Raw genomic sequence first — 12,182 nt, 5'->3', positions numbered from 1 at the left:
TGTCAGTGTACAGCCTTATAAACAATTTACCCTATTAAAAGTCCCCCCAGTCAGAAAATGTGTTTCACACAAAACAGTTTTCCCTCCTTCCACTTCACTACCTTACACGTTATGTGAAAAATCATTAAAAACACCTACTACATATTTAAAAAAGCCAAAATTTCAGCAACTTTTATTGACTACCTTTTTAAAAGCCCTAGGCTGCTGCTTACAAGGCGCACTAGACCAGCCCATTTGGTCAAAGCATTCTACATCATTAGGTTGAACTAACTTTACTGAAACTGCTACAGCATCAAAAGAGTTAAGGCAAATTGGAATTCATAGAAAAGGATAAGACACTTCACACTACATCGAAAGAAAAACGGAGAGCTAAGCAAAGACAGTGAGGCCAACACTGAGTTACTGCGACACTCGCAAGCACGGGACACCATGGGTGATGTCGGACAATTGAAACTTCAGAAAGCCCATTTCATACAGCTGAAAAAAAAAGACAAATTAAACACAAAATGAACAAAACCGCAAAAATCCGGTCATGCACTTGGATAAGTCTTCGTGGTCTTTGTGCATACCCAGAAAATTGAAGTTTTCTTTTTCTCTCTTTTTTTTCTTTTTCTTTTTTTTTTTGCATCATTATATTTGATAAAAATCTTTGATTTTTTTTCCGTTTTTTTTTTTCGTTTTGTTTTTGTTTTTTACTAAAATAAACCTGTTCAGGGGAACAGCTACTAGATGAATTTAAGGGTTTTATGCACCTTATAGAACTTATAGCAAAAATAGTTTTAGTTGATTTCATTATAAATAACGTTTTCAAGAACCTGTGCAAAACTGTCAATAATTTCCTAAAGCACAATTGATCAGAAAAATCCATGATTGTTCAGCCTTCACACCCTTCTTCATGTAAGAACTCCCTTCGGTACATCTGGAAGAGAAAGATAAAAGACCAATGTCTTTGCTGATTTAATAACCAAGTGGCAATGCTTCGTCATCTTTTGTCTTAAAGAGATGAAGGCTGTGTGCCCATCCATGGAACCAGACGGAGGGACATAAACTGGGGACCTGGGGACCGCTTTCAATTTCTTGAGTCTACCTTTCAAACTTGGGACTTGCAAAATATTTCCTTCCTCAAGGGAGTCCCAGCCAACTCCACATGGGTCTCAAAGGGTGACTTGGTGAGATCAACCAACAACACATACTGTTACCAGACAATCCAGAAACTGGATTACGTATAGTTATTTGACTAAGATACGCGTGGCAGAGTGAAGTTTGAAATGTGTGACTCCAGTGAGAGCTGGTAATGTCATCTTTTGCTCCAAGGAGGCTAATATCTGAATTCATAGCCGAGATGTTGCTGACCTTGTGAGACTTGATTAGGCAACATCTTACGCTTTATCTTCCTTAGTCAAATTTAAACAATGTGATATAAGATGCTTCTAGTACAGGACAATTTTGGGACCCAGTATGTTCTATGATGCCTTAGATTTTATGAATTTTGAGGTAGAGAAAAACATATTTTATTTCAATATAAGCATCATTTGTTATCTAGACAGAATCTACAAATTCATAAACACATTAGATCTGAATTATTCTAAGCATCATTTGATAACAGTACCCCAGACTGCTTCATTTGAGCCCTGCAGTTACAGACTTTGCCCTCATACCTCACAGTTACTTATTGGGTGGAAAGGTATATGGAGAATGGTCATTAGACGTCTCCACAGCCACCTGCTGCTGGCCACTTGCTTCCTACAACAGAGCAGAATGCATGAGACATGTTAGCAATGAAATCTTAACTCTGCTGCTAAGGCCTGAGTCCAAGGACATACACCTTAAATACAAACACTCTTCAAAGTGAATTCCTTCAAAGTCAAATAGAGCTTTTAAAGGCTAATCACTGCCTTAATGCAGATGAAATATGACAGGCCCCAAAAACCTCCCGTCCAAATGTTTAACTTAAATATTGATCAAAGAAATCTCTTGGCTTCGTCTCCTTGGAGCCACATAAAGTTTAAAATTCAGTTATTTTCAGATTTTAGAGACCGAGGGTGCATATGTTGTGTGTCGTAGGCCCACCCCCCAGGAAGGCATCAACTATACCTCACAATCTCAATACTTATATGCAGAAAAATGTCAATCAACTCAGCAAATGGAATTAGGGCCTGCAGTGCAGGGTATGTAACCTCAGCGACTTGAGACAGAAGGCGGAAGGGTTACAAGTTCACAGCCTGCCTGGCTTGCAGAGAGAGGTCATGACTTTAAAAGGGTCATGGACATAGCTCAGTGGCCTAACAATTTGCCTGGCATGTAAGAGGCCGTGACTGGACCTTTACTAAAATAAGAGTCCACCAGTAATAAAACCAAGAAACAAAGCCCTTTGGATATTTTGCCTTGTCTCAGTTCAAATTGCATTTGAAAAGCCATAAGTCGGGCTTTGCTGAAGCAGTTAGAGAAAATTATTGTTTTCCACTGTTATGGAGGCTTCATATATCAAAAGCTGTGGGTTCAGGCAGTTGTTGTTCAGAGCTATATGATCATGTAAATAATACAACCACAGTTCTCAGGATCCTCTGGGCTCTGCCTCCTAGGTAAGAGAACTGGACTGATAACTTCCCTGGGCTCTTGAGGATGCTCTGCAGATAACTGCTTCCTGTCTAACCATAATGCAGGCATCAGACTTCTTCAAATACAATATATTCCAAAATAATAATGACGAGTAGTCAGCCATAGAAACAAGTATGGCTTTTGCATGCTTGTTGACAATTTAGAAATGCAAGGTTTTCTTTTTTCCATTATCTGAATTATTTCTTTCTGTAATTATTATCACTGATTCAATCTTTAGGACTAGAACTGTAAACTCCAATTTTATTTTAATGTGCCTGTAACTATCATATTTGGGGAACAAGTCAGGCCTTGAAGTGGCATGGAATGTGCTACAAGATTGGAAAGGTATGCGGTCTGGATGTTGTAATACTAATCTGCATAGGGAGAGTATGTTACAGTTCAAAAATAATACCAAGTGCGCACTCTTTCTACACACGTTTCTTTACGTTTGTTTGGTTTTCCTTTTCTGAAGGATGCTCTAGCTATGCAGGTAGGCTAAGCTGGCCCGAACCTGTCGGTCCTCTTGCTTCGGCCTCTCTGTGCCACTGTGCCTTGATAAAGTATTTGATTCTTGATAACTTTTTTTTTTTTGTTGTTGTTGTTCTATTTAAGTGACTCATGTAAAAGTATCCACTGCCACAGGGGCCACTCGGATGCTCTTATACCAACCTCAACGGGCACCGCCGCGGTCTGCATGTGTGTATACTGTGGCAAGTAGGCTCCTTGCATGGCTGATGTTGCAGGCATGTACTGAAAAGGAGAAGGTGATCAGGTTATGCTGAGGCAGGCCATGCAAAGGTCAGTTTACTGGGGTGGTGGGGGAACTGGGATGGATATAAAGTACTTAGAAGGCTCAAAGAATGCATCTCTATGGACAGCCCTTAAAGCTTGACTACTGTATACATCTTCTGAAAGGCAAAGGAAAATGCTTTCAACTCATCAAACTGAAAACCCCATGTTTCTTTGAATTTATCAACAACAAAAAACTTGCCCATGTGAAGGTCATTAATGTTTCTCATCTGCAGTAATTTAGTAGTGTCATTGTATCATAAAAATCTCTCCTCAAGTGGCCATGCTATTTTCTGGTCACTCCCTGAGTTGAGACCGCATACTGTCTGTGCAGGGAGAGACCTGAAAGGAACTAGGGATGAGGCCAGGGAGCCATTCTTAGTCAATTCCAGCAGTCTCATTTCCCGAAGGCAGCTGGGGCTTGAGGCCTGCTTCTGGGCTATGTATTGTTCTGGATTCACTTTCATGAGAAGCTGTGGCTGGTTTTCAGGATAAGAGGGAAAACACAGGGCCCTTTGCCTTTTACAGCCACAGGCTGTGCTGAATGCTTTCGTCCATCTTTTACATTCTACACTCTACACATGCCAAGCTGCCAGCTGGCCTAGTATTAACTCAGCCTTATAACCGAACCTTGTAACATGGGTTATAAAAGCTAGACCCGGACATGTGTGGGCGCTGCGTGCGTGAGCGAGAGGGATCCAGAGATGGACTCGCAAGTTATCAACTAATCGAGACTTTTCTGAGTGCCATCTTACTTTGCGAAAGTCAACGTCAGATGGGGTGGGGCTCAGAGGCAATCACTGCTATCCCCAAACCCTGGACTTTCACTGGGGATGATATGGGCTTCTTTAATTCGCTTTCCTATTTGCAGAAAAACAGGATATTAATTTGCCACCTACTGTTCCGGTGCTGCCCAGTGACAGATGACTCATCTGCTGAGCCAGAGGGCTGATCATGGAAGCAGGTTGTAGTGACATGGTGTGTTCCATTGAGGGAGTTAACACGGCACCCTGGGAAGGGGAGGGAAGAGGGACAAAAGACAATGAGAATTGAGATTCTGCAAAAGAGAACCCTTTGTTAAGGCAAACACAGCCTCCCTCAAACTTGCAAGGGCAACTACCTTATATCTTTCATAAAAGAGTTGAGAGGAGGCAGCACTGTTATTCCATCCCACAGAAATCCCTGCACTCAACCTGACCTAACTGGAAAGCCAGAAAGCCCAGCAGGAAGGGTTGCAACACGAAACAAACTGAGGACCATCGGCATGTTAAAAGAAGAAATAAATAAATAAATAAATAAATAAAAGAATGGAAAAAGAAAAAGAGAAAAGGGTAGCTTTTGTTTTCTACAGCCACACTATAACATGACCAACAGAGCAGCGTGTTCACGGATATTCTGGTTCAAGACTAAGTAGTCAGGACCAAGAGTGGGTTCTTCATTTACTGGGTAATTTTCAGAACTCCCTGTTCCAGGTCTGGGAAGCCAATTCAGTTAGGAGCAGTAATTCCCACTCCAGATCCCCTGCTTGGAACTTTTTTTGCCAACAAAATTCAAACGAAATGTGTGTAAGAAAACAGAGGGCAGGAAAGAAAGAAAGAAAGAAAGAAAGAAAGAAAGAAAGAAAGAAAGAAAGAAAGAAAGAAAGAAAGAAAGAAAGAAAGAAAGAAAGGACTCATAGTGTGGTTTTTCTAACAGACCCACTCTTAGCGGCTTCTAAGTGAACAGGAACCATTTCCTCCTTTGGGTTCTTGTTTTTAACTTAGCTTTCTACTAGAAATGGTAACGGCCTGGCTGTCTTCAATGTCAATGGCTAGATCATGCTATACAGACTCTATAGCAACTAAAATGGAACTGCTTGCTTGGACATTGGTTTCAACTTCTCTCCATGATCAGTGAGTTTTACACTTCCTCCCATTTCTGCAGTCATCCAACGGCTATAGCGTGTAGCTACTCTGCTCAGCTCCAGGAACATGAAAACATGGTTTGAGATCATGGTAGCTGATTGCCCTGAAACACAGTGGTATTTGCTGATAATCAGATTCCAGTTCAGGGCACCAACAAGGTGTTTTTTATAGTTTGTATCTGGGTGGAGAAAGCAAAACAGGTCTCCCCAAACAGCTAAATTAAAATATATGCAGTGTCTGTCTCTAAAGAACAACAGTATAGGTTTCATTTTTAGAGTATATCATCAAAAGCACAGAGTAGTGAGAATGAGTACAAGTCTAGATTATTAGAATCTAGATTCTCCCTCACCTCCTTCATGCTAAGGAGTCCTCAAATTAAGAGTGGGCTAACTTCTAGCTTTCAGGACACAGACTGCCATGGGAATGTGGGGTGTATGTTACGGACATCCACATGTAGACTGTGTAGATTTTTGAATGTGTGCACAAGAGCAGGCACAGGACACATTTTACTTGTGTCTGGAAGGCTCCCTCAGCATTTCCTGTCCAGCACTTGTTAGTTCTTAATTGCTCTTCTATCTACACTCCAGTGTCCATGTAGCAGACTCGTGAGAGAAACTCCCTGTTTCATTCTAAGACCAAGACCAACTTCTCTTCCTAAACAAATCATCTGGGTTTTGTATTATAAATGTTGTGATGTGTCCTGCATAGGAGAATGCCTACTTTGCACTGGTAAGTAGAAACCAAAGGGCCAAATCTTGTGGCCTTTTCCTGGCAAGCGTGTGTGTTACCATGGCATTCTTAGTCTGATTTGTGAATTTCTTCTACACACTTGTTTTGAACTTTTTTTGACTGTATGTTTAAAATTCAACGAACTGGATTTTGTGTATGTCTCAAAGACACATATCGTACAAAAAGGTCTAGTATAATGCTAAAACCAATGTTATTCACCTTAGGATAATGAGTGCTGAAATCGATGACGTCATGTTTGTGATTTACAGAATGCACTGTTGTCTTGTTGCTTATTCTTTCCACAGACAGGCCAAGCGACATTAAAAGATCTGCCTGGATCTGAACTTTAGGTCTGAATTACAAGGGATATCAAGGGGAAGAGCTATTTCTTTCTATGCATTGCAAAACATCTGGTCACTCAGTTCATGGAATCCTACTGACCTGCCCTGAGCAGAGAAGAGGATGTATTTTAAGCTCTTATATAAAAATTAATGTCTACGAATAATTCCTTTTAAGAGGAAGGTGAGTTAAAATTTCGTAATAAACTGGTGTGTTTTCATATTCTATGTTTGAGTTTTCTCAACTACCCTACCATCTCTGGTCCAAGAGTTTTAAATCAACAAGTCACACACAGCTTACTTGGAGGACACAAAGTCACTGACACGAGAAACTTACAGGATGCTGCAGAATGTACGGCTGAGGTTGCATCCAAGAGGGACTCTGCACCTAGAAAACGGAGGATTTCAAAAGAAACATTGATTTCTACTGCCAAAAGAGCCTTAACTCTCTAGAATTCTTTTTTAATCATGTTAAAAATCTACAGAAGGAAGATAAGGAGACAATGCTATCAATTGCAAAGGTTAAGGCAGTTAGAACTCTTGACAAACTGGTCAGTCTAAACAAGATGAAGCAATCATTTGGAACCAATGTCAGTCAGTTTGCCCACTCGGTGCGTATTTACAGAACATTAGGCACCAGGGAGCAATGAGGGTAAGGTACGGATGGGCTTCACCCTTGAGAAAGTGACTGTCTAAGCAAAAGAAATAAACATGGAAACAACCCAAATTAGTGAAAAGTGTTATAATCAAGGTATGGGCTACGTTTTAGGAATACTGATGGATGAGGATTAATCGTAGAACATTTAGTTAGACACTAGCCCTCTCAGTGCACACAGGCTATTCTACTATTTATTAAGCATAACCAAATACAATCTCTGATAATCAGGAAAGTAAGATTAGCAATTCTGTGTAGTCCTCAACAATTTCTAGTTAGGGAGAAAAAGAATGTCTGAAATGCAGACCTAGGATATCAAATGGGGGCAGGGGTAGAAGATCTCGAGGTTAACGGTTAAGTTAAAAGGGCATCCACACGGTAACCCTCTGAAGTGACATGTACGATGTGAGGGTCAGGCTCTGTGGCGGGAAGGAAATGCCCCTCCCGCCACGGAGGAGTTGAGTCTGCATCTTGATGCCCATGGCTTTTCAAGGTTTATGGGATCTTAAAGTCCATTTCCATTTCCAGTGCTGATAAGACAGCACCCTCCTGTGTCCTGTCCCTGAGTGTTAAACTTCAGAGATTCTACAGAGAGAATACGGGGAAGAGTCATGGGGAAAGAATGTAGTGTGATTTACCTTGATAGCAGAGCCCCGATACTTGTTCTCTCTGGTTTCCTTTGCCACCTAAGGCAGACCAAAGTTAAGTGCTTCTGCCTTGTTAACATTTCAGTTATCTGGACTGCAGCCTTTCCCCACTGGGGTACTGGTGGGTTCTCGCAGATGCCTCTTTCTCAATCCAACTGCATAAGCATATGGTGGTTTAGTGGAGAAGGCCAACTCCAATGAGTGTAGGCCCTTACGGACACATCACGAGAGGCACGCGGCTCCCTGAAAACCCCAATCTGGGCCAGATGCCCCCACTTCTGTATGCTTCTGTGGCCATAATTGCCTATGCACTTATAGTATTATAGGGTTAGGGAGCTATGACATCTAATCCCATGTTTATATTTCAGCAGCAAAGTAGCCACTGTCAGTTGCTGTTCCTCAATGTCCCCTAGTTATAAAATGGGAATAATAATCTATTAACTTCTTACTGTTGCTTCTTTGAAAACCTGAAAGAAACAGAGCCCCCATCCCAAACTAACCATGCATAGATAACATTTTTTGCACACAACTAAAAGGGACCTCAGACTACTTGGGGTGCATGCCCTGACCTCTGCTCAGCACTGACAGAGAGGTTTTGCCTCTGTCAGGTAAATGGAGTAAATTTCACATGGGTCTTAAAAAACCACAGAATTCCCCAAGGAGGAAACGAAGCCTTGAAATGACAGGCTGTCTGCAGTTAGCCATGTCCAGTTGGTTTCCAATGCTGGCCTCCTGACTGTTTACTCTATAAAATGGTTGACAGGCAAACAGCTTAAAAGAGGAAAAGTAAGTGGTAGACAGATGGATTAGGAGCGGGCGTATCTATAGCGACACAGTAATACGGTCTTCATTTGCTTAAGAGGGAGCTTATACCTGCCATTATTTTTAATGATACAGAAAGTGTCATCATTTTCAGGTCATCAAAGACTCTAATATCAGCTATAGACGCTGGTTATTAGGGGAAATGTACTGTATTATCCACGTGCTCTTAGTGAGAAACAGGGAAAAAGACAAAAATCTCAACTCCCAAACAGCTGAAGAGACATAAATAAACGCATAGTTCGCCCAGAAGACTGACACTTCAGAGTCAGGTAGCAACTCAGGGAGAAGAAAGGAAAGGAAAGGAATAGAGGCTGGAGGAGAATCAGAGAGTCAGAGAAGAAAAGAGTCAGAGAGACAGAGAAGTCTGAAGGTGGAGGCCATGTGGTGAGACTTTGCTTTCAGTACACACTTCCTTCTATTTTTCAATGTTACTTTCACAACTTACGCAGAGCCAACTTTGACATTGTCTGACCTTGGCCATTATTGGAAAAGGGCAACTAACAGGTAACACTGCCGCTGCTAGCGCATGCTTACTATTAACGATATGTCAGTACTCGGTGGAGCTCTTTTTATTTTCGTTAGGTGCTCAGAACGCTCTCTAGTTTATAAAGTAGAAGCCATTATTATCCCCATTTTAAAGAAGAGGAAACCGAGGCTTGTTGCTATCAAACAACGTAGATCAGATGCTGTAGTCCCCTAACCCCTGATGTCAGGACTACAATATCTAATTCAGTTTTAAAAACAAGAATACCCCAGAGTTTAGTCACACAAGACCCCAGCAGTCAACAGAAGAGAACTCTCTTGCAGGTCAGGAACTGAACTCAGTGACAGTGCTCCCGTCTGTGCCCAGGCCATATAGAGTTGTGCGGAAGACTCTGCTACAGGAAGAGAAAGGCACACCGGCCTTGCTAGCCCTGTAATACTATCAGATCAGTGTTGGACAGGGGGCTTAATGAGGTTTCATTCCAGGCTGAAGGTAAAGCCTCCTCACAAAGTAACTGAAGAGGAGTTAATGACCTCTTGCTTCTTGATCAGGGAAGGACCTCAAATCTCAATGGTATCAGTTCAGGTCACCTAAGAGAGACAATCCCTGTGTTCCCTTTATCTCTTCCTGTTAGTGAAGAAATGAAGACAGAAGCCCAAATTCACACTCCATTTTGTGACTCTCATAAAGATTCAATTTCTGGGACACAGGATGGAGAAAGCACAAGGGTTTATCCCGATCCTAGAACCATGTGATGATTCCAACCACTTCCCTGGCTTTACGCTTTCCTACAAGGAAAAGCAAATTGCTATGCCAAACAAAAGGCAGCTTATTCCAAACTAGGTATCCAAGCTGCATCCAATTTGACTTAGATTTCATTTAAAAACTGTTCAGAATTTGAAGACACATAAAAATGCAGCAGAGATGCACGGTGCACTGCTGACGAGTCCTGAGGTACAAACCTGGTAGGCAGGTACAGGAGATGCAATATAGGGTGTAAGAGAAGTTTGAGTGATCATTCGGTTTGTGGCAATACTGTATGGTGAAGGATAAAATCTAGAACAAACACAAAAGCCTTTATTAAGTAATCCTTTCAATGGAATCAATCATGGAACAATGTCTGATACCTTCCACCTTCACTGTCCCTCAAGCCATGATGCAGTTATCCTAAGGACATACCCGTTGTGTAGAGCAGCTGTAGTCGGGTCGTAAGTGAGTGTCATTCCAGCCTTAGGGAAGGAAGCAGAAGGAACCATGAGAACCCATCTAGGAAGGTGATGTCTGAAACTGCATTTTGTACAATCCCCAGAGCGTAAGATGGTAAAAGGCACATGTGATAAAAGTGAGAGTTCCACTGTGCTGCCCCACACGACATCCATTATTGCAGGAAGCTACAGAAAATGAAACAGACACCAATCTCTCCGGTGGAGTAGCTGGACACCACACGCTCAGAGGGCCCCACGTGGCTGACACTGGACAGCACAAGCCCAAGGTATTTTCTCCACACATTCTGGGTTCCTTATGATAACTTTAAACATAAAAACTTATTGAAATAAATACAAGGAAGAGGAAGCCCAATGTTGGATTAAAAAAAAAAAAAAAGGAAGGTTTTTGTTTCTGTTTGTTTAAAGAAAGCTTCAAAAGACTGTTTGCCTATTTGTTTAAAAAGCAACGTGTGGAGGTGGGGAGGGGAAACCATGAGCAGAATATATCAGTATGGCACAACATTTTTTTCAGTAACAACAACAAAAAAAGCCAAAATGTAAAACTAAATTCTCAATGACAAAAATACTATTTATCTCAATATTAAGGACAGATTCCTGAATACTATTAATGTAAGCCTATTGGAAAAAGAGTATCTAAAACTGAAACCCCCCTGTGCTCAGAACACGTTCCCAGTCTTCCTTTTACTAAACGCAGTGCAGCTGGTTCCTGTCATCTACCTGCCCTCCTGGGGAATGGGCACCCAGTAACTCCTGCACCCGAGACAGCTGCCGTCAGCCTCTGAGGAAGCAGCACCAGAAGGAAGGTTTAGTCTGGGCTGTTTCAGAAGTGTGGCAGCCCAGCCATGGCACCCTTGCAGGGCCTTCCATGAGCGCACTCAGGATCACACACCCACGCTCAACTGTCAAGGAAGGCCTCAGGGTCTCACCTCTCCATCTCTGGGCCATGGCCGCCCGTTAGGGATGTACTTGTTTGGGTTCTGTCTCTTCTTCTGTCCTCCATCCGCAAACTTGCACAGTAAAGGTTCTGTAGGAGCTGTGAACAGAGGGGAGGATAATGTGAGCCCACAGTCGAAGGAGCGTCGAACAATATGTAATGGGGTTTCTTTCAATAGGAACATGGTTAGCATTATCAAGGAACACTTTTAAGGCATGATCTCAGGCCCTTTGAGTCTATGGATGAAGAACAGTGCAGGCTGATGTAATAGTTGTTGTCTCTAACTTGGAGAGCCAAAGGAAAGCCATCTCTAATCCCTCTGGCACCACAGCACTCTCTGCACTCTACAGTTTCATCACTGGGCAGTTGGCAAACAATCTCCAAAAGGAAGCTGGAACATGGGTCCAGCTTCCCTGACAGTGCTCTACCCCTGGCAGAAAGTAAGCCCATATTAGGCCAATCACACCATGCTTCTGTTTACAGCACCTACAGCTGTCTGTGAGTGTAGTGACTATCTGTCTTTCCTCCCTGTCTGTTTGGTTATCACCATGTCTACAGGGTGTACAGTATGGTCACCTTGTAGGCATTTATTATTGCTGGTTAAGTCAAGGGATAAATATAGGTGGGTCTCCTCTCTACTGAAGAAAGCTGCAGGGGCTGGAGAGACAGCTTAGTAGTTAAGGATGTTTGCTGCTCTTGCAGAGAACCTGAGTTTGTCCCCAGTAGCGCGTATCTTAGAACCACCTGTATGGAACCCCAGCTACAGGGGGACCAATGCCCTTTTCTGGCCTGTTAGGACACACACATGCATGTGAGCACAAGTATGTGCACACACACACATATGCATGAGTGAAAAATTTAAAGTTATAAATACCCGCACTACCTGTTTAAAGGCCCTTCAATGTCACAGATCCTCCCACTTAGCTGTTTTACCATCCATTCAACCACAATTCCGAGAGACACCCAAGAAAGGAACACACACACACACACACACACACACACACACACACACACACACAAATAACCCTCTGGACACTCATTGAAAAGATATGTTCA

At 42.3% G+C, this 12,182-nt stretch overlaps 1 protein-coding gene across 7 annotated transcripts in view; it reads right to left on the bottom strand.

The window, feature by feature from the left end:
- Nucleotides 1-648: 648 nt before the first annotated feature.
- Rbms1 (RNA binding motif single stranded interacting protein 1) overlaps nt 649-12,182 on the bottom strand; it is a 213,651-nt gene continuing 202,117 nt past the window's right edge. For 4 of the 7 annotated variants that reach the window (XM_021184324.3, XM_021184349.3, XM_021184329.3 and 1 more), the window contains exons 7-15: nt 11,119-11,225; nt 10,146-10,195; nt 9,929-10,022; nt 7,652-7,699; nt 6,696-6,746; nt 4,287-4,397; nt 3,268-3,348; nt 1,659-1,743; nt 649-919 (exon numbers count right to left, since the gene is read on the bottom strand). In XM_021184324.3, the coding sequence (XP_021039983.1) occupies nt 1,666-1,743; nt 3,268-3,348; nt 4,287-4,397; nt 6,696-6,746; nt 7,652-7,699; nt 9,929-10,022; nt 10,146-10,195; nt 11,119-11,225 (620 nt within the window). In that variant the 3' untranslated portion in view covers nt 649-919; nt 1,659-1,665. The remainder of the gene's footprint in view (nt 920-1,658; nt 1,744-3,267; nt 3,349-4,286; nt 4,398-6,695; nt 6,747-7,651; nt 7,700-9,928; nt 10,023-10,145; nt 10,196-11,118; nt 11,226-12,182) is intronic. The other 3 variants (XM_021184334.3, XM_029470067.2, XM_021184344.3) reach the window with 1 other exon arrangement.

This window comes from Mus caroli, unplaced genomic scaffold, assembly GCF_978045245.1.
Source record: "Mus caroli unplaced genomic scaffold, Mus_caroli_1 scaffold_2, whole genome shotgun sequence".
In the NCBI taxonomy this organism is placed as follows: domain Eukaryota; kingdom Metazoa; phylum Chordata; class Mammalia; order Rodentia; family Muridae; genus Mus; species Mus caroli.
The sequence above is the reverse complement of the archived record's forward strand: the minus strand, read 5'-3'. Positions and strand labels throughout refer to the sequence as shown.